At 41.4% G+C, this 21,817-nt stretch overlaps 1 protein-coding gene across 1 annotated transcript; it reads left to right on the forward strand.

Moving 5' to 3' along the window:
• Positions 1–124: 124 nt before the first annotated feature.
• Positions 125–15,889, forward strand: LOC143973512 (low affinity immunoglobulin gamma Fc region receptor III-A-like). The gene is made up of 5 exons (XM_077474430.1): positions 125–282; positions 4,971–4,991; positions 9,851–10,099; positions 12,560–12,805; positions 15,798–15,889. The coding sequence occupies exons 1-5, from the start codon at positions 240–242 to the stop codon at positions 15,887–15,889; spliced, it is 651 nt and encodes a 216-aa protein (XP_077330556.1). The 5' UTR covers positions 125–239.
• The last annotated feature ends 5,928 nt before the right edge of the window (positions 15,890–21,817 follow it).

Consider the following 21,817-nt stretch of genomic DNA (forward strand, 5'->3'; position numbering starts at 1 on the left):
CTACATATCTCTGTACTATCTTCTTCTTCTTCTGCCTAAGTAGCGGAAGCTTAGTTTTCACGTTCTTTATTAATAGGACTTCTTGTGGTTTTTCACACTCTTCGTCTCTTCTCATATAGTTATTAGTAGTTAAATTATCTCACAATGATCACTTATAAAGGGAACTCTGTATACAACATATAGTGCCAAAAGAACTTCTGATCCCTACAAATGCAGCATTGCAGAGACAAGTTGGAGTAATGTGTAGGCTGTGGGGTCCGTGCCAAATAATCCTCCTCATTTGTAAGTATGGAAACTATTACTAATTTTATTACTAATTACTGCTGGATACTTTCTGTCTTTGTTCCACTATCTGGGTGCATGTATCTGTCGGGATCTAATGGTAAATGGTTGATTTATCTTGGGGACCCAATGGTTCCAAAAAAAACAAAAAAATCTTTTTTGGAGTATTTATGTATGCATATTTGTTTTAATTCTTAGGGATGAGGTTTAGGTTTGCTGTTACCATGGGTTCGAGCTGATTTCCATGAGTTTGAGATGTGTGGCCTGAGCAAATTTTTGTACAGATTTGATTGGAATAATTTTTTTATTATTATTCTTTTTTTTGCCCATAGTGCGGTAGGATATATTGCATTTTTTTAATCCTACTGTATGGCCTTTGAACTATGGCCAGCGAGCTTAGAAGAAAGTGGTCGGCACTCAGGATGACATCCAAAAAATAGTATTCCGTTATTGAAAAGACATGGACAATGCTGTAAATGGAGCAACCATAGAGGTCCAATAAGGGGGCTTTTGGAGAAAAAGAGGGGCAAAGAGCAGCCCTGGCATTCATTAATTGGAAGATGTTGTAGGGAAAGGATAGGAAAGGCTGTCAAACTGCATTAGGAAAGATCAGGGGGTAGTTAGAAAACTGTAATTTAATTCTGATTGCTAGCTCTTTGGACAATCAACCCCTGTGTTGTCTGTTTTTGTTTTTATTGGAGATTTTTTTTGGTCTTCTATTTTGTTTAATGGTTAATTTGAGATTAAAATTCAGTTTTAGCTTCTGTTCCATCCACAGCAAATTGTTTTCTTTTTTTTGTTTGGCTTTTATTAGCTTTTATTTCCAGGGGGGAGTAATCTGGGTTTTTTTAATTATTTTGGGGGCATATTGTATTTTATTTTAGATTTATTGGGTTTTTATTTTAGGTCAAACTTTGTTAATTCAATTTATAAATTTATTATTTATTAATTTGCTGCAAGGCTTCCCTTTAAAGAAGTTAACATTTTCTTCTGGGGTTTCATTTTTAATTTTGGAGTTTTAATTTCTTTTTTTTTAATTCTTATTTTATGTTGATAGGTCCTATTTTTAAGTTTCTGATGCTTAATGCAAATCATTTACTTGTTGCTGTCCATCTAGTTTTTAAAGCTGCCTTTTGTTTTCAGCATGCCACTGTATCATTTGAAAGAAAAAAAAAGTGCAAGAACAGCATGGACATTAACGAGCTCACATTAGATAACGCACATTCACTGCACCCTCTACTCCAGGGGTCTCAAACTGGCGGCCCTCCAGCTGTTGCAAAACTACAAGCCCCATGAGGCATTGCAAGGCTGACAGTTACAAGCATGATTCCAACAGGCAGAGGCATGATGGGACTTGTAGTTGTAAAGATAAAATAAAAGTTAGGAATACACCAGTTAGGCATATTCTCTGTAATTAAAACCATCCTGCTGCTGGCCACTTCTAGCCTGCTATATGCTCTGTGGTGTCCTAATCCTTATAGGAAAATCCCAGCCTGTGCTCTTCAACCACTTGCTGAACTAATACTGTATACATACGGTCGAAAGGCGGCTCTCCCGCTCCTCCTGCACAGGATCATATACCCGCTGATCATTAGGCAGAGAGCCAGAACGGCAATCTGCCTATGTAAACTGTCAGTAGGTAAGGCATTCATCCTGTGTTCCTCTAATGCAGAAACATGGATCAGTGCCTTCCTATAGAAAAAGCACATCCCTATAGCGAGAAAACACATTGTTAAACATACAGTTAACTCTTTGATTGCCCCTGATGTTAACCCTTCCCAGCCAGTGTGATTAGTACAGTGACATATTTTTAGCATTGATCACTGTATTAGTGTCAAAAGTGTCAGTTAGTGTCCGATTTGTCCACCACAATATCGCAGTCCCGCTATAAGTCACTGATCACTGCCATTACTAGTAAAAAATAAAAAATAAATAAAAATTCCATAAATATATCACATAGTTTGTAGACGCTTTTGCGCAAACCAATCAATATACACCTATTGGGATTTGTTTTACCAAAAATATGTAACAGAATACATACAAAAATGTTGTTGTTGTTTTTTTCAAAATCGTCTGTCTTTTTTTATTTATACTGCAAAAAATAAAAACCGCCGAGGTGATCAAATACCACCAAAAAGAAGCTCTATTTTTGGGGGAAAAAAGGGGCATCAATTTTATTTATGGACTGTGGAACTACATGTAGTAGGGAAAGACCACTTCAGGATCATCTCAGTTGTGCAATATCATGGTATATGTTTCCAACAATTTGTACTATTTTGTCTTCATTTTGAATATTCACTTTTAAATCATGTTTAATTGGTATAAAAATTAACTATTTTAATATTTAAAAACTATTTTCTCTCTTTTCAAAATTGCCTTAGAAATCCCAACCTAGAGGTATTCATTTTTTTTATATACAAAGGGATGATGGTAATTACATGCCAAGCCACATGAGTCTTTATTAGCGCTAGTTGGGTATTGCCTGAACTTCCACTTTCAGGGAATGCATTAAGGTAAAACACATTTTACTTTTACAATCCCTTTAAAGAGAAACTTCACCCCCACCCAGGTAATTTTTTATTGTTTTATTTAAGTAAATTTTTTTATTTATTTTCCATACACAAAAAACAACAAAGAAAACAAACCTGTACATTGAGCGAACATCGCTCGAACCATTACAAAATCTGGTAAACTGGTATACATTTAAAGCGGGGTTCCACCCTAAAGTGGAACTTCCACTGATCGGAACCCTCCCCCTTTCCGGTGTCACAATTGGCACCTTTCAGGGGGGAAGGGGGTGCAGATACCTGTCAAAGAAAGGTATTTACACCCACTTCAGGGCATAGACTCCCACGGGAGTCTATGCCTCTTCCTGTCCCTGCGCGCTGTCTGCTGGGACACACACGGGTCCAAGGGATAACGCGGACAATTCCTATTGCGCTGCGCGACTCGCGCATGCGCAGTAGGGATCCGGGAAGTGAAGCCGCAGCGCTTCACTTCCTGATTCCCTCACCTAGAATAGTTGCGGCAGCAGCCGAGAGCCGAGCGATCGATCAGCCTCGGCTGCCGGCATCGCTGGACCCCGGGACAGGTGAGTGTCCATTTATTAAAATTCAGCAGCTGTAGTATTTGTAGCTGCTGGCTTATAATATTTTTTTCCACAGTGCAGTCCTGCTTTAAGGCAATACGTAAGAACCAAAAGGTCAAATGTCTATTTTCCTTAATTGGAAACAATCAATGATCAGGGGCTTCATTTAGTCTTTCAAGGAGCAGGTGGTATGGTACTTTCGGAGCTGACTCAAGAATCCCAAGTCTTTAGGAATTTTTGTTGGGCATCCTCTGGCTTCATACATCAACTTATATAATGGTATAGCATGATTAGTGGTAGTGAGCCAAAAGGCTATAGCGGGTGAGGATTGAGACTTCCAATGGATGGTTATCGATCTCTTAGCATAAAGCAATACTATGCGCAGAAAGTTTTTTACATTTTTATATATACCTTCATCATCAATATATCCCAGTAAACATTGTAGAGGATTGCAGATATTGGGTATCTGAGTTAAGGAGCTGATGAAGGCCATAACCTCCGACCAGAACTTCCTAAATTGGAGTGCACTCCCACATCAGGTGAAAGAATGTGCCACCTAGGTTAATTTTAGTTAACTCGTTCTTACCTCGCTTTCATTAAGAAACAAAATTCTTATTGGACTCTTTACCTTTAGTTTGGTGCTCATCTCCTAAATATTCTATTGGGTCTCCTTTAAAGGCCCTTTTAAGAGGAGCAGCCACACAGAAACACTGCGCTCTTTTACATGTACTATCAATCAAAATTTAGAATCTGATGATTCTCACCCGCTCCTTCTAAATGATTCTGTCCCAGGGCCATTTTTAAGGCAGGGCAAAAGGGGCAGCTGCACTGGGCCCTGTCATTGTTGTGGGGCCCAAAGCAGCTACCTCATACTTGCCAACTATCCTGGTTTAAATTCCCTCATCCCTTGAGGTTTTAGTCCTGTGCTGTGTCCCAATATCTCAGTGTGAAGTGCTGCTACTAATGCTGCCCAGCTCTGCCCTATTGTTGTGTACAGATGACTCACCTGCAGACCCTGTGTTTACATGTAAATAATCAGCATTAATATGTAAATAGCAGCAGAATTCATATGTAAATATCAGCGGCTGGCGGCATTGGTATGTATATCATGCCCCCCCTGAGGTCATATCCACAGTAATCTCTAGCAACCAATCAACAAGCAGAAATCATGTGCTGTAACCTCTAGCAACTAATTAGTGAGCCGTAATGTGTGCTGTAACCTCTAGCAACCAGTCAGTGAGCGGTAATGATACACTAACCTCTGGCAACCAATCACAATAGCTGCCTGATCTGATTCAGTAAACGGATTTTGAGTCTAACTGCTAATTAATGTATGTCTCAAAGCAGGTGGAGTGAAAACTGCATGGGGGGGGGGGCCCCAAGAAAAGATTTGCCCAGGGTCCAATCAATATTAAAGACCGCCCTGTTCTGTCCCTAGATGAGGCCTCCTGTGGCTTAGGAACAGTTTATGGTCGAAGTCAGTGGTTTTCTTCGGAGCTGCTAACTTTAAAGCATGAACCACTAATAGTCCTTGAGGACTGAACATGGAAATACCGATCTGCAGTATAATCTGTATAACAAATTATTTCCTCTCTTTCAGATTTAATGATACAACACCCAGGTAAGTTCTCGTTTTTCACAGATTTTATTTCTTACAAGTAAAAATTGCTACCTTCAAAAAGAATTAAAATCTTCTGTGCTTGCCACATACTCACAAATCTCTTTTTAAGCTATAACTTATTTTAAAATGACCTTTCCCATCTTTAAAATAATTCTATGTATGATTTATGTCTATTATTTGATGTTGGTGACACGTGGGTGGTATGAAATATATAAAAGTCTTCAGGTTTGCTTTCACATACGGCTTTTCTCAACTGTAGCGCCCACTTGTAACCGTAGGGAGCGTCAAGTAGCCATTTTATTGTGTTCTAAAAGTATAGAAATCACTCATTACTGACACCCCATGGGCATGGCCAGGGCCAAAGTCACGCATTTGAAAAATAAATAGTCTCTTGACAACCTTTTTTGGATCTTTTCTACTGGTGTGGTCTGAATTACACTTTGCTACAATGTAAAGTAGTGAGTGTAGAGCTTGTATAACAGTGTAAATTTACTTTCCCCTCAAAATGACTCAACACACAGCCATTAATGTCTAAACTGCTGGCCACAAAAGTGAGTACACCCCTAAGTGAAAATGTCCAAATTGGGCCCAATTAGCCATTTTCCCTCCCCGGTGTCATGTGACTCGTTAGTGTTACAAGGTCTCAGGTGTGAATGGGGAGCAGGTGTGTTAAATTTGGTGTTATCGCTCTCACTCTCTCATACTGGTCACTGGAAGTTCAACATGGCACCTCATGGCAAAGAACTCTCTGAGGATCTGAAAAAATAATTGTTGCTCTACATAAAGATGGTTTAGGCTACAAGAAGATTGCCAAGACCCTGAAACTGAGCTGAAGCATGGAGGCCAAGACCATACAGCAGTTTGACAGGACAGGTTTCACTCAGAACGGGCCTCGCCATGGTCGACCAAAGAAGTTGAGTGTACGTGCTCAGGATCATATCCAGAGGTTGTCTTTGGCAAATAGACGTATGAGTGCTGCCAGCATTGCTGCAGAGGTTGAAGGGGTGGAGGGTCAGCGTTGTTAATGCTTAGACTATACGCTGCACACTGCAAATTGGTCTGCATGGCTGTTGTCCCAGAAGGAAGCCTCTTCTGAAGATGATGCACAAGAAAACCTGCAAACAGTTTGCTGAAGACAAGCAGACTAAGGACATGGATTACTGGAACCATGTCCTGTGGTCTGATGAGACCAAGATAAACTTATTTGGTTCAGGTGGTGTCAAGCGTGTGTGGGGGCAACCAGGTGAGGAGGACAAAGACAAGTGTGTCTTGACTACAGTCAAAAAAAACATGGCACACGAGGGATCCACACTGTTCAGCAGACGCATTTCACACAAAGTGCTTAATCATTGCAAGCATTGCAATTAAATACTTTGTGTAAAATGCTTCTGCTGAACAGTGTGTCATGTTTTTTTAACCTTTGATTCTACAATAAACCAACAAATTTTTCTTCATCTCTGGATGTGCTGCCTTTTCTCTCTGTTGCATGGATTTCCCAGGTTCTGGACCTTGGTAGGCACCCAGTCTTGTTGCCACAGCAGTATCAAGAGACCTTTAACTTGCAGACAGCCTAGGAGAGGTGTACATTCTACTTCCCTTTTCCTATGGTGGTGGGAGTGTCATGGTCTCAGGCTGCATGAGTGCTGTCGGCACTGGGGAGCTACAGTTCATTGAGGGAACCATGAATGCCAACATGTACTGTGCCATACTGAAGCAGAGCATGATCCCCTCCCTTCAGAGACTGGGCCGCAGGGCAGTATTCCAGCATGATAACAACCCCCAACACACCTCCAAGGCAACCACTGCCTTGCTAAAGAAGCTGAGGGTAAAGGTGATGGACTGGCCAAGCATGTTTCCAGACCTAAACCCTATTGAGCATCTGTGGGACATCCTCAAACGGAAGGTGGAGGAGTGCAAGGTCTCTAACATCCACCACCTCCGTGATGCCATCATGGAGGAGTGGAAGAGGACTCCAGTGACAACCTGTGAAGCTCTGGTGACCTCCATGCCCAAGAGGGTTAAGGCAGTGCTGGAAAATAATGGGGGCCATCAGGGCCGGATTTACCATAGGGCTTGACTGGGCTCAAGCCCATGGGCTCCGCCCAATAGGGGGTCCCGCGGGCCCCACCTGTTTCCATTTTAAATACCACTAGGCATCCGCGCTATAGCCGAAAGACGGCTACAGCGTGGATGCCAATTGCCAGGAGGGCATCCCTGGATGTCCACCTGTTTACTTCCCCAATGTGCACCGCTGCGGGAGTGCAACGGAGAAGTTCTATGTTGTCCGTGTCCCTTGGACACAGTCAATCACAGATCGTGCTAAATGGTCAATCACAGTGGCCATTTAGCACTCGATTGCAGTGTCCAATGGAAGATGATCTCATATGTAAACATATGAGATCACCTCTCATTGCTGGCTCTCCCTCCTCACACAGAGATAGCGTGTGAGGAGGAAGAGCGAATGGCTGCAGCGTCAAGGTAAAAAAAAGGGGGGGGGGAAATAAAGTGCTCACAGTGCCATCTGTCAGTGCCACCTGTCAGTGCCATCTGTCCCTAGTGCCACGTATAAGTGCCATCTGTCATCAGTGCCATCAGTGCCACGTATAAGTGCCATCTGTCATCAGTGTCACATGTCATCAGTGCCACCTATTAGTGTCATCTGCCAGTGCCACGTATTAGTGCCATCTGTCATCAGTGCCACATATTAGTGACATCTGTCATCAGTGCCACATCAGTGTCACGTGTCATCAGTGCCATGTGTCATCAGTGCCACATATTAGTGTCACATGTCATCAGTGTCACGTATTAGTGCCATCTATCATCAGTGCCACCTATTAGTGCCATCTGTCATCAGTGTCACCAGTGCCACGTAACAGTGCCATCTGTCATCAGTGTCACATGTCATTAGTGCCACGTATTAGTGCTATCTGTCATCAGTGGCACGTATTAGTGCCATGTGTCATCAGTGCAAAAATTCTGATTAATCTACAAAACAAGTGTATTTGATTGAGGAATTGAATCATTCATTCAAACTTAATTTTTTATTTTTTTATAATTCAGATTAATTTAACATTTTTAATAGACTTCAGCAATTAACATAAATTATGTAATTTTGTTTAGTTGTTTGTTCAGAATCGTGATCTCTATTTTTATTCTCAGTTTATCCTGAATTGTGTAGCTCTAAGCCCTTGTACACACGGTCGGAGATTCCGACAACCAAATCCGTCGGATTTTGTCCGAAACTGTTGCATACACACGGTTGGACAAAGTTGTTGGAAAATCCGATCTTTCAGAACGTGATGACGAAAATTCGTTATGACGGGACTACGTTCAGGCTAGTAGCCAATAGCTTTGGTGTAGGAATTTGATCTGAGCATGCGTGGCACTTTGTCCGATCGGAATTCTCTACACATGATCGGAGTATGTCCGATCGGAGCATTTTGTCGGAAAATATTTCCAGCAAGTTGGAAAATTTGGTCCGAAGGATATTCAGACGGAAACAGTCCGATGGAGACCACACACAGTCGGAATATCCGACAAAGCACTCCGATATGACACATTCCGACCGTGTGTACAAGGGCTAATACATAGCTTGTGTATGTATCATTTTGTTCTCTTTAAAGTAATGTATAGAAGGTAGGGCCCGAAAGTGACCTAAGCCCAGGGGCCCCCCCATACTGACACTTTGACATTTATTTATTGACAATAATTAAAAAAAAAAAAAATGTAAAAATGTATTGACAATTTGGACATTTTCACTTAGGGGTGTACTCACTTTTGTTGCCAACGGTTTAGACATTAATGGCTGTGTGTTGAGTAATTTTGAATGGACAGCAAATGTACACTGTTATACAAGCTGTACACTCACTACTTTACATTGTAGACAAGTGTCATTTCTTCAGTGTTGTCACATGAAAAGATAAAAGAAAATACAAAAATGTGAGGGGTGTACTCAGTTTTGGTGTACTCAGTTTTGTGAGATACTGTATATAAACTTGTAAACATTTGTATATACACGAAAGTGTTTAAATAGTTTCTATTCATCTTGGAAGGAAACACATAACGGGGTCTGTTAAAAGTAGAACAGATGCTGGAGGAGCTGATTCTGCAAACAGAGTGCTGTACTCCACTCCAAAATAGACCGTCTTCTGACAACTTTTTTTTGACTCTGCCTCTTTGGCTTCAAATCAGACATTTAACAAATATCTGCAGTTGTAGCATCGGATGGCGGTGAAGTACGGCATTGCCAACACCACCATCTACATCAACATAACAGTTCTGCTTTCCATACTCTTCTTCTCTTCAGTAACATAACTTGTCAAATTCCACATCACATTCTAAATGTTATGGTAATCAACCTCCAGGACAGTGATTCTCAACCAGGGTTCCGTGGAACCCTAGGGCTCCTCCAGAAGTTGCTAGGGGTTCCTTCAGCATTGGAAAATTTCTGCCTCTCAGATAAGTTCCCACTCACACCATGATCTTTTTAGCTATCTGTAAGGAGGTAATTCTTCCCAATGACCACAAGTGTAAGGACCATTCTTCTCACTGACCATCACACTAATGTATCATGAGTTGTAGAGTTCTAATTTTTAGCAGGGGGTTCCCCGAGACCGGAGAACTATTTCAAGGGTTCCTCTGTGTTGAAAAGGTTGAGAAAGGCTGCTCCAGAAAGTAGCTAAACTTTTAAATTTTTTTACCTTTAGTGATTATACCTGTTTAAGGTGGACCCGAATCCCGTTCAACTGATTCAACTTGTTAGTACTATCCAAGATGTAAAATGTACACACATACTTTAACTACCTTTATGTACAAACAGGTACACTTTTTCTAGTCCAGTAATGTAAATGATCTTGTAGGATATGCAAAGATGCCTGTGGTGATGGTCATTCCCAACTATAATAAGATCCTCACTGGAGAGAAGATAATGATGACCTGTGGTGTGGAGTCTGATCCATCAAGATGTTCCTGGTACCATCAGAATATCCTAATATACACAGGAAAGGATTACGTAATTTCAATGACAGAGATAAGACACAGTGGAGATTATCAGTGCCAGAACAGTGCTGGAGAGAGAAGTGAGATTGTCACTGTGAATGTCACCACAGGTGAGTTGGTCCAAAGTGAAAATTGTATACTTCCTATCCTCAAATCCTTATCACTACTAAGCCCTCAATGTTCCATTATGTGTTTTAGGAGTTGATTTTAGGTGGGAGACGTATCATATATAATGGCAGTCAGTGGAAAGAATTTGTGGGGCGGGGGGCCTGGCAAACAGTATGCCACCCCCAAATCTGGCCTCTGGCTCTAATCAGGTGTTTAAAAAGAAAAAACGGAAACGCTGTAATTCCTGCGTCCCGTGACCTGAAAGGGGCCAGACGCATGGATAGGAGGTGGCCACGGCGGCCATGGATAGATTCATGTTATGCAAGAATCTATCCATTGCATGTAGGGGGGTGGCCTGGAGAGAGGGGACGGCGCCCAGGTGGCCCTGATGGACGGGCCACCCCTGATGGCAGCGTTTGAAAGTACAAAAGGTATTGGATCAGAATGTTCACATTAACCCAAGCTAACATTCTTGATTGACCCAATTTGAATGCTCTATGTAAAGGGTCGCCAAACTTTCTAAACAGAAGGCAAGTTTACTGTCTACTGTCCTTCAGACTTTACGGGGCTGGATTGTGGCCAGTGGGAGTAGAAAATGTACCAGTGTCAGTGGGAGTAAACAATGTCTCAGGCTTGGTGGTAGTGGGTGTAAAAATGTACTTGTTGTTCAGCAGGAGGAGGAATAGTTCTCCATCATTGGTATCAGTGGGAGGGATACTGCCCTGTCATTGATACTAGTGGAAGGAATAGTGCCCCATCATAGGTGACAGAGGTAGAAATAGTGTCCCATCATTGGTGTCATTGGGAAGAACAGTGTCCAATCACTGGTATCAGTGGAAGGAATAGTGTCTCATCGTTGGTGTCAGCGAAGGCATTATGCCCCATCTTTGATGTCAATAGAAGGAATAGTGCCCCATCATTGATATCAGTGGGAGGAATATTGCCCCTTCGATGGTATTACTGGGAGGAATAGTACCTTATCAATGGTGTCAGTAGGAGGAATAGTGCCCCATTATTGATACTAGTTAGAGGAATAATACCCCATTGTTGGTATTAGTGGATGGAACAGTGCCCCATCATTGGTGTCAGATGGAGGAATAGTGCTCCATCATTGGTATCTGCAAGAGGAATAGTGGCCCATCTTTGGTATCAGTGGAGAGAATAGTGCTCCATCATTGGTGTCAATGGGGGGAATTATGCCCCACAGTTGGTGTTATTGGGAGGAATTACAGCCCATCATCGGTATCAATGAGAAAAATAGCGCCTCAAAGGGACAGACTAAGGCAAACAAAGGGAAAATTTGGAGAACACTGTTCTATGCGATTCAGCCCTGCTGTCCCACGACATTTATACTGAAAAGTCTGAGCTTTGCTGTCATGTCAACACATAGAAATACATGAAAAAAGTTACATTGTGATTTATAATAAAAGGTATGCAGGGCAATTTGGAACATTGGGGAGGCAAATTTTTAAAGCTGGTTTAGTGCTAAGCCTTTTTTGTTTACTTTAAATAAATTAATTTAGGTTATACCCATTTATAATAAAAATGGCAATGGTCAGATTGTGGTAACCCATGACAATTTCCATTGAAAAGGAAAATCTTGTAGAATATGGTGAATTAAAAAAAGTTCTCTAGTATACTATAGAACACTCAGAAATCTTTTCAAAACTGGATAAAAGCACCCAAGATAATTGTAATTGTAAAAAAGTTTATATGATTTTTACCAACAATTACAATTAACTTGGACTTTTTTGTTTGGTTTTGGTATGGCGCTCTTTTGTTTGTTTCTATGGTTCTTGTAAAAAATGTCTGATTAATGCACAAAAGTTTCAATGTATCTCTTACTGCGCACATCAATAATGTTTATTATTTTCTTACAACAAATTTAAATAAAAAAATTAGAAATTAAAATTCTAAAATTCTATTGGTTGAAATGTTTCCTATAATGAACTTTTTACACCTAATTGCATTTAATGGCTGACCAGAGTTCAGCTTTAGAGCCGGTTCACACTGCGGGCGATGCGAGGCGACACGACTTGCCTCGCCTCGATCTGACAAGTCGCCCCCATTCTGTACAATGGAACCGTTCTGAGAGGAGCGACTCGAGTCGCTCCGACTCAGAAAAAAGGTTCCTGTACTACTTTCGGGCGACCTCGGGGCGACTTGCATTGACTTCTATACAGAAGTCATCTGCAAGTTGCCGCTGAGGTCGCGGCAGGTCGCGGCGAGGCAAGTCGGTGTCGCCTCGCATCGCCTGCAGTGTGAACCGGCTCACAAGCTTATAAAAGTAAATCTGTTGTGCTTGTGGCATGCAATACTAGGAAATTCTAAAGGGGCTAAAATGATTATGGAACCTTGAATCCTGTATTCTCCCCTTTACAAAACCATATTAATCCCCTGGTGTTACTGTGATGTTACTTTTGTGGCATAATGGATATAACAGATGTCGTGCTATGCTTCAGGTCAGGTCATCCTTCAGGCTCCAGTCTATATGGATGAAGGTGATGATGTGTCTATTCGATGTTACTCATCATATCCTGCAAAACAGACAATATTTTACAAGAATAATCGGATGATCCAGAACAACGACTCTGATCTACTTCATATAAAATCTACAGACTTGACATCTACCTACAGATGTTCCAAACAAGTCCTGACTACTTCCAATAAGACTTATAGTTCTGATGATACCATTATAACCTACACAGGTAAATTTTGTGCTATTTATTCATATCTCTTTCCTAAAGTGTTAAAAATAAATTAAAATGATCTACCTACAAACAAGAAAAATTATATTTCTGAACCGGCTTATGAAAGTCAACACACAAACTTTAGTTCGAATTCTCTACCATGATCGGTGCCAACAATACGTTGTGTTTGGTTATAGCACATTGCACTCATGTACACTGTAAGCATGCCTGGATGAAGTCGGAAAATAACATCAACACAACCCCAAATGCCTAGTGCCAAGTGCCATGTAGATGGGACTCAATTACTCGGTCCATGATTATAGGTAGCACATGTGTAGCACCCTCTAGTGTGCAAAAAGTAGGGAAATTTAGGAAAAAGGAGGGCTCTACACGGCCAATCTCTGGTGCCTCCCCCTGGTTCTAGAAGCTTGGAAAGGCTTCTGGAAGTTAGTGGGCAAAGGGTAGGAGGTCCTGATCTGCATATTTGAGGGAATCTGGCCAATCCCCAGGCAGAAGGCACTGCCAGGGTGGCTGGGTCAGCCCTTAATTATGGTGGAGCCTGAGCAGCAAGGGGAATTAGCTGTTGTATGGTCTGAGAGCGGACCCCAGGTCTGGAGTCTCTGCCTCCATGCAGGAGCTAAGGAAAGGAACTAGAGGAAACCCAAGAGAGGGTTCTCCATTACCTTTGGGTCTTCTTGTGCAAAAGACATCCAAGCTGGCATGGGAAGATCTGATCATTTGGAGGTCTGAACAGGATTCTTACCCAGTGCAGGAAAGAGCAAAAGACAGTGTAATTAATTACCTAAGCACACCCAGGGGCAAACAAGGGGAGAGACTGCCAGACTTTCCAGGGACAGCGTTGTGCTATATCCCATCTCCTCGTCTTGGGATGTTTTTCAGAAACAGCCAGTTGGGCTGGTAGTCGAGCAGCCAGGGGAACTGGTAGTATCTGCAAATGTCAGAACTGTGTGAGGTTCTACTGAGAAGACATTATATTCCTGCTTACAGTTTGGGACTTTGTGCTATTTCTCAAAGGGTGACTGAGAGCTCCTGGTTCGTGAAGAACTTTGCCACTGATCCATAGAGACTGCGTTTATTCCGGAAGGAGCACAGTCCAAGGTCTTCATATTTGTGTACATAGAAAAGAAAGGTTGTCCTCGTCTGGTGTTCTTCAAGTCAAGTTGGGCATCCCATAATCCATTTACCCTATCCAAGTTGATTCTTCAATATAATATCAAAAACAAGCCCATAGACTGATTTCTTTTGTCTGCATACAAGATGGAAATGCATGTTGCCTGGCTTTATAGCAGGAATAGGGGGGGGGGGGGATCATGATCCAGCATCTCCTGTGAGAGTAGCACTACACATGGTTCAACAGAATGGATTTAAAGTGGTTGTAAGTGGTCTCTTGTAGGTCCAAGAAATATCTCCTAAACCTATACGGTTTAGGAGATATTTGCCCGAAGACAGCCACCGGTGTCTACGGCGCATGCGTCATAGACAGTGGCGCGCAGGCGCACTGAGCACGGCATCTTCAACAACGGAGATGCCGCGCGTGTCGGCTCCCGTGCGCATGCGCGGGAGTGACGTCATCGCCAAATGACAGCGCCAGAGCTGCGAGACCCACCGAGAAGATGGATGCGCCGGACTACAGGGGACAGCGTTGACTTTGCTGGCTCCTGTGTCAGGTAAGTGACACATAATGGACTACTATGCGATGCATAGTAGTCCATTATGCTTTGCCTTTGCAGGGAATGAAAGAGGAAGCAAACTCATCAGGGTTTACTTCCTCTTTAAGAAATAAACAGTCCAAGCTAAAGATTAAAAAGAACAGGTTTTGTTTAATCAAATTTTAAAGTATTACTCGAAATGATACTTTTGGTATCTAAAGTATATACCCCACACACATGCCTTATTTTGCTCCATGTTCCACAACCACCACCTTAAAACTGGTAACTGTACTCACCAAATCTGATTGAAAAATTGTCTGCTAAAGCTGATTCCTTAATAAACCCTCCTTCCCAAGCTTGCACAAATAAGAAGTCAAATAACACCAATGTTAGTGTCAGCAAAAGGAATTATGCCCCATGGTTGTTGTCAGTGGATGGAATGGTGCCCCAAGGGCCAGATAAAGGCAAGCAAAGGCATCCGGCTCCAGGGTCACAGTTTAGAGACTGCTGGTCTAGCGCAAGGGAAGAGCGTTTGTGATCTCTCTTCCTGTAAGCATGTTTACAATGTCAGACCAGGGCTGGATCCCCTACAAGGTACCCTAAGATGGCCCACATACATAGTAAAGCTGACTGATATTATAATATTTAGGATGGACCACAGGAGTAAGGTGCAGAGGGCAGTTCTGCAAGACCAGTCAGGCATCACTGGGCATATAATCCCATGTTTGACCGAGTCTGTATAGTTCTGGTACTGAAGCTGTGAATTGGCGCTCAGGACCAGAAGCTGATTCAGATGAGTGTGTAGCATTCCCTTACCCCTAGTAGATGGGGGAACCCTCAGGTGGGCTAGTATTTTAAACCTCAGGGCAAAATCCTTGACCTTGTGCGAGGTGAAAGGAATTGGCTACAAGTCACTTTAGTAGGTTTATAGATTTAATTAAAGCACAATTATTATCAAGGAGAGAGACAAGGATGTTAAGACACAGGATACCTAAAAATAGGCAAAAATGTCTCCAGATTTTTCTTCTAGCAACAGTCAACACAAGCTGTAGGCTTTTAAGCCAATACCTGAAAGTTGTGTTGGTAGGTTGTTAAACACCAACCAGGTAGAACATGTACCTCCTAGGATGGGCACCCATAACCTCCTCCTACTATGTACTCCAGCAGAAGCTTATACCAAACTCTCCAGGACACTTTTCGGCAGTGAAGTCTCTTCTCATGATACTCCACACAGGAAGCCTTCTTCCCGCTCCACTTCTTCTAAATGTACCCTCCAGCAATCCAGCATAAATTCCCTAGGTCCAGGCTCATGCCCATTTTCTATCAAACCCCCTCTGTAGGCTGCGGATACCTTGGAGGTAAAAAGCCTCCAGCACAACCTCCTCCCACGCAAAGCCTGGAAAGACATAGACCCTTCACCAGGATCGCCTAAATGTTTATATCCTTCCTCCAGCATGTACTAGCATGGAATACACCCCCTAATGATTTGCCCGATAGGAATAGGTATTCATAACTCAAGGATATTACTTCCTCTTGCTCTATCTTGCCAGGGTCACTTTCTAGCAACAGGCAAAAATTAGAAAAATAACTAAAGCTCAGACTAAGCCCTTGTACACACGGTCGGAGATTCCAACGGAATGTGTCCTATCTGACCGTTTTGTCGGATAATCCGACTGTGTGGGGTCTCCATTGGACTGTTTCCATCGGAATATCCGACAGACCAAGTTTTCCAATTTGTCCGTAAAATTTTCCGACAAAATGCTCCTATCGGACATACTCCGATCATATGTAGCCTACTGAGACGGACAAAGTGCCAGGCATGCTCAGATCAAATTCCTAGACCAAAGCTATTGGCTACTAGCCTGAACGTAGTCCCGTCGTAACGAAATAACGTCATCACATTATGTACAATCGGATTTTCCGACAACTTTGTCCGACCGTGTGTATGCAACAGTTTCTGGGAAAATCTGTCGGGCAAAATCCAATGGATTTGATTGTCAGAATGTCCGACCGTGTGTACAAGGGCTAACTCTAGAATAGCTTTAACTAAATTTAGAACAAGGTCACTCTTTCACACCCACTGACCAACAGTGTAAAGGGGTAGAAAACACACTGACCACTAATGTAAGGAAGCACAAAATCCACTGACCACCAATGTAGAGGGAGCAAAAATAAAAAGCACTGCTCACCAAAGCATAAGCGATGGGCCACTACTGTAAGGGGCACCAAAACCACTGATCAACAATGTAAGGGGGCACCAAAAGACTGGCCACCAATCTAAAGGGGCATTAAAATCACTGACCAGTGTCCACCAATGTAAGGGGGCATAAAAAAGCTACTTACCACCAGTGTAAGAGGGGCACCAAAACACTGACCACCAACTAAAAGAGGGACACTACACTAACCAACTAAAAACGGGACACTACAATCTTGACCGCCAACTACAAAGAGGCTCTATACTGACCACCAACTAAAACCAAGGCCCTAAGATGATCATCTGGTAAAAGGGGGTCACTATTCTGACCAACCTGCATGCATCACTGGCAATATACCAGCTAGTGATTTGCCATCCAATAGACCAACCCTCTCAATGGGACCAGTGATGGGAATGGAATAAAAATATTTTGAACAAACATATAACAACTTTATTTGTTTAAATACAGAATAAAAGCAAAATGTGCGCCTACATATACACCGATTCTACAGGTTGCATCAAAAAATCTTCATTTATTCTATCTGACAAAACATGGAAAGACAGAAATACCCAACGCATTTCGAACAATGTTCTTTACACTTTTCATTGTCAAGGGTAAATATTGCAGAATAAATATGTTAAAGAGGTATAGCTAAGTACCATATCTATGCATAAGCATGTGTGTGTGTGTGTGTGTGTGTATATATATATATATATATGTTGGAATCAGACAGGAATTATTATTATACATCTACACAGCTGTTTGTACAGCCAAACTCAGCCATACTGATGCCAGGCAGTTTCACATGTTTAAAAGCAAGGAATGTGACATAATTTGAATAGCAGAATGAGTTCTATTCAGCCCACCTGGAATGCACTGACTTCAAAGATAATATGGCGCCGGCTTGTCTGCAAGAACAAAGGACAGCTGGTGGGGCGTCCGAGATCAAGCCACAAGATTTGCAATCCAGTCGGAGCAGTTGCAATTCATGGGCAAACACTGCCCCCCAGAGGCCAAGTATGGCAGGACTGTTAGCCTGGGGGAGGAGACGCCCCAGAGACGCTGATTGGTCTATGGGAAAGAGTAGGATGGGCTATGGGGTGTGGTATGGCTGAGGTATGTTTAACAAAAAGGTTTGCAACCATGAGGTCTCCCTCTGTCCCTCTTTATTCCATCAGGAGACCCAGTCATGAGGATCGATAAGTATAAGGCTTATATTGCACTGTGATTGTATGCTATGTATTATTGTAACTTCTACTGATACTTGATGCACATTTTCTTATTTCCTTGGGAAATAAATGAGATTTAATTGACCTTAGACCGTGTATTGATTTCATAGCCAAGGGTGGTAGCATTGTGGTATTAACAATAACATGTGCTTGGCGTAATAGATTGATAGATTAGCTAAACTATAGGGACTAGCAAAGGAATACATAACTGATAATAGTAGTACTAGATTGAGTTGATCGGTTACTTCATTTGGCACCCCAGAAGGCGTGTAAAACGTATTTTTACACAGAATCCACAAAAATCTAAGGTATTTTTGTTTGAGTCCCTGTAAGCACAGATGCTCAAAGCCACCCAGAACTGGAAGTCATCTTTAGTGTGGACAAGATTGGCGCTGGCTCGCGAATTCTGAAACCACGCTTGGATGAGCAGGAAAATTCTGTGAGATATTTCACTGGTATAAACGCACGCGTAAAAAACCTGGTGAGAACTGTGACTGATATATATATATATATATGTACGTATTGTTGTGTTTGCAAACTTGTAACCAGAGGGCAAATTGGCGCACTGGCGAGATAAGGGACTGATCATCCCTGGTTATGTGATATAACCGCTGATTGACAGGATAAATCATACAATTTTGAGGGAAAAGTGGAAATATCCACGTGATTGTGAAAAAGCTTTCTGTCCCAAAAAGAAATTCCCTATGACCTGCTATCGTATAGGAGGGCATTGAATAAGAGTGTGTTCTCCTAAAGAAATTCGTGGGTAAACGGATTTGTATTTGTTTTTTTTGTTTTTTGTTGTCTGTATTTGGAGTGGGACTACAGGTCAAAGCTAGCTTCTAAACAGCTTCATCTGTGTATTTGGGTGTTGGGTATCTGTTTGTTTAGTGTATTGCTAATGCACAGTGTTGGTTAGAGAGCGGCAGGAATTACCATACATCTTTGAGGAAAAAGGAAAAGTGGAGGAAGTATAGGTTTTTATTTCTACACACGTGAGAGTGAAATAGCTCTGGTCCAATAAAACCAAGGCATTGATTAAGAGTGTGCCTTGTGTCTTGTATGCTGTAGAACCACAAGTCACTGGAAATTTAAACGGTTCGTATCTATTTTTTTTTTTTGTTCGTTTGTTGGTAGGAATCTGTCTTTGTGGGGGTTATATAGTTGTTTGTCTATTGTATAAGCAACTGGTGGAGCAACCTGGTGTGGATAGGCTAAGTAGCATATCAATGGAAGCCATTGAAGGTTTCATTAGCAAGCATGGTGGGATTAGATTTCAATTTACTCACGAAAGTAAATTAACATATCAGTTTAATGAACTTTTAAAACAATGTAATACACATAACAGTCGCATATTTAATAAATCAAAAAAAGGCAGGAAACAGAGAATGGCCAATGCCTTATGCATGTTAATGAGAATGAAAGAAATTGCGGAACAAAAAGAATTAGAATGGTTTGCTGATAGAGAAAAAGTGATGGAACATGTAAGTGATATATCAATGAGGATTGAAAAGGCTGATGCGGATGCTTGTAGTCGGATTAAACAATTAGTGGCTGAGAAATGTGTATTGCAACAGAGATTAGATGAATTAGAACAAACGTGTAAATTAAGAGAAAGTTGCATTGCCTCTTTGAATCAAAGGGAGGCTGAGAATTTGCAGGTTATCACAAGGCTTAAGGCACAAGCAGCCATAATGGAATTATCCTCCAAGTGTGCAATAGTGGAGGTACCCTCCACACATGCTCAGTGTATAGAAAAGCTAGAAGTGAAATATGAAGAAAACCTGTATGCTATTATCACTGCAAATGATAGTAATGTGATGGGAATCGATGTGGAAGAAGCAAATAAAGGTGGGATAACTGCACTTGAAATTGACTCAGGAGTTGACACTTCGGATGACTCCTCAGACAACGAAAGTGTAAAGTCTGTGCATTCCAATCGCAGTAATATTATCCAGCAATGTGGGTTCCCAGCGCCATATGCTAAAAAAATGGCCTATGCAGGGAAACCAGAACTAAAATGTTTTTTGTGTAAAAGGGGGGGTCACATTTCAAAATATTGTCGGGCGGCGAATAATGATATCGAAAGGAAATTATACCCGAAAACGACCCCAAAGCTTCAGGTGTGTTATTCAGCCAGGTGGGGTAGCCATCCAAAGCACGGAACCCATAGTAATCAAACCCATTTCCTGTGTAAAACGCAAATGCGGGGTCTAGAAACTAAAAAGCAATATGTAGGACAGTTGCTTAGAGTCAAAATGGAGATAGACGCATGGTTACTCAAATATAGCACTGGGGGAAACAATGTCAGCAGAACTTAGTGAGCTGCAAGCATGGTAAGAATATTCTGGTCAATGTTTCCCGGCTATGAAAAAGGTTTGATGCAAGTTTCAAGTTCAGAATATGATAGAGGACCTGGATATAGATATACATTTTTTTTGTTTTTGTACTTTTAGGGATAAACCCCTGAATTGGTATTGTGGTTTTTCTTTTGTGTGGTTAAAAGATGTTTCTGTTATGAGTTTTTTTTTTCTTGTGTTTCTTTACTCTTCTCTTAGTGTCAGTCTTTGTAAACTTTTCCTGAGTAATATCCAATACTGCTGATTAACATAAGAATTGTGTGTAATCACTTGTGTGTTCCTTTTTCCAGAGACCAGGAAGAAGTTAAACTGGTTCGTATACGGACATTTGCATTTGTTTGCAGGTCTCTCAAAGTGAGAACAATGGGAAAAATATAACAGAACAGGGGTTAGGTTATTGTAAATGCATAATCGATTATCACATGGTACCATGAGCTCATTAGTTAGTAATTGTTTGCAAACAATGAAAAATAATAGTACTAAAAAGAGTTACAAATGAAGCTAAAATGTTGTGATGATACATATGCTTTGTTGTGTTTTTCGTTTTCCCCATTAACTAATTGTATTTCAGATTGGAATAAGCACTCTTTGCAGGAGAAAAGTCCATGGATGGTGTCAACTAAAAGTTGAGTGTTTGTCATTGTTGTATGATGGTTGTCTTGTCGTATGATGGTTGTCTTGTCATGTTATTTGTGTGATCATGGCCAGATTTTTAAGTTTTTTACATTTTTTTTTTTAGTTAATTTTGTTTTTTTTTTCTCAAATTTTTTGTTTTTGATATTGGTTTAGTCCTCTATTTTAGTTATATTTTTATTCAGGTGGAAAAGTAGTAGGTCTAATCCACCTGAAAGGGGGGGAATTGACAATGCCCTCAGTTAGAACCAGTCACCTGAAAAGGGGTAGTGCATACATCGTAAAGATACAGATAGATGCATTGTTTTTTTTAGTTTGTAAAATTTGAAGTTTTTGAGAAGCAACACTGACGTTCAGTTTTAAACATTTTTTGATCATACCATGGGGATCCATTTTACAGTGGGTGTAGCCTAAAGAGGTCATGGTTGTTTGGATAGTTTGGTCAGAGTTGCAGAAGCCAGGAATACTGAGGTCCTGGGCTCCAAGGAGGGAACTATAAGTAAACATGGTAAGCGATCAGATATTGTGGATAAGAATTTGATACTGCTCTTGTTTTTCATTTCCAGAATCCAAGTGGAGCGAGAATTGGAGAGGCTTCTGGAACATGGATGATAGATGATCATCTGGTTGGCAGTTTGTCTGTGCCACACCATACCACAAATTAGTTCCGATAAACATCAGGAGAGAAGGAAAACTGAAAGATTCAGATTAATACCTGTTTTTTTCGTATGGACAATTTGGTGCTAATGCTGAATCTGAAAGACTGTGCCTAGCAAGAGAACTTGTGAAATATTTTTGCTGAAGTCTCTCCTGATGAATGCAAACATGTTATTTATACATGTGCAATGGGTTGGAGGTTGGGGAAGAGTTATGACACATCCAATCCGTCAAAACATGAAAATGTAAAATATGTGTTTTTTTGTTGGAAGGAGGAATTGAAAGA

This window comes from Lithobates pipiens, unplaced genomic scaffold, assembly GCF_037356315.1.
Source record: "Lithobates pipiens isolate NorthernLeopardFrog02 unplaced genomic scaffold, aLitPip1_a1.2 Scaffold_83, whole genome shotgun sequence".
NCBI lineage: Eukaryota > Metazoa > Chordata > Amphibia > Anura > Ranidae > Lithobates > Lithobates pipiens.

What these genes read in the sequence shown, in the direction of transcription:
- LOC143973512 (XM_077474430.1), top strand. Translation starts at nt 240, where the DNA reads ATGTGTAGGCTGTGGGGTCCGTGCCAAATAATCCTCCTCATTT. An exon ending in CACTGTGAATGTCACCACAG is followed by an intron (nt 10,100 to 12,559) that starts GTGAGTTGGTCC and finishes GCTATGCTTCAG; the next exon opens with GTCAGGTCATCCTTCAGGCT. An exon ending in TACCATTATAACCTACACAG is followed by an intron (nt 12,806 to 15,797) that starts GTAAATTTTGTG and finishes CCCCCTCTGTAG; the next exon opens with GCTGCGGATACCTTGGAGGT.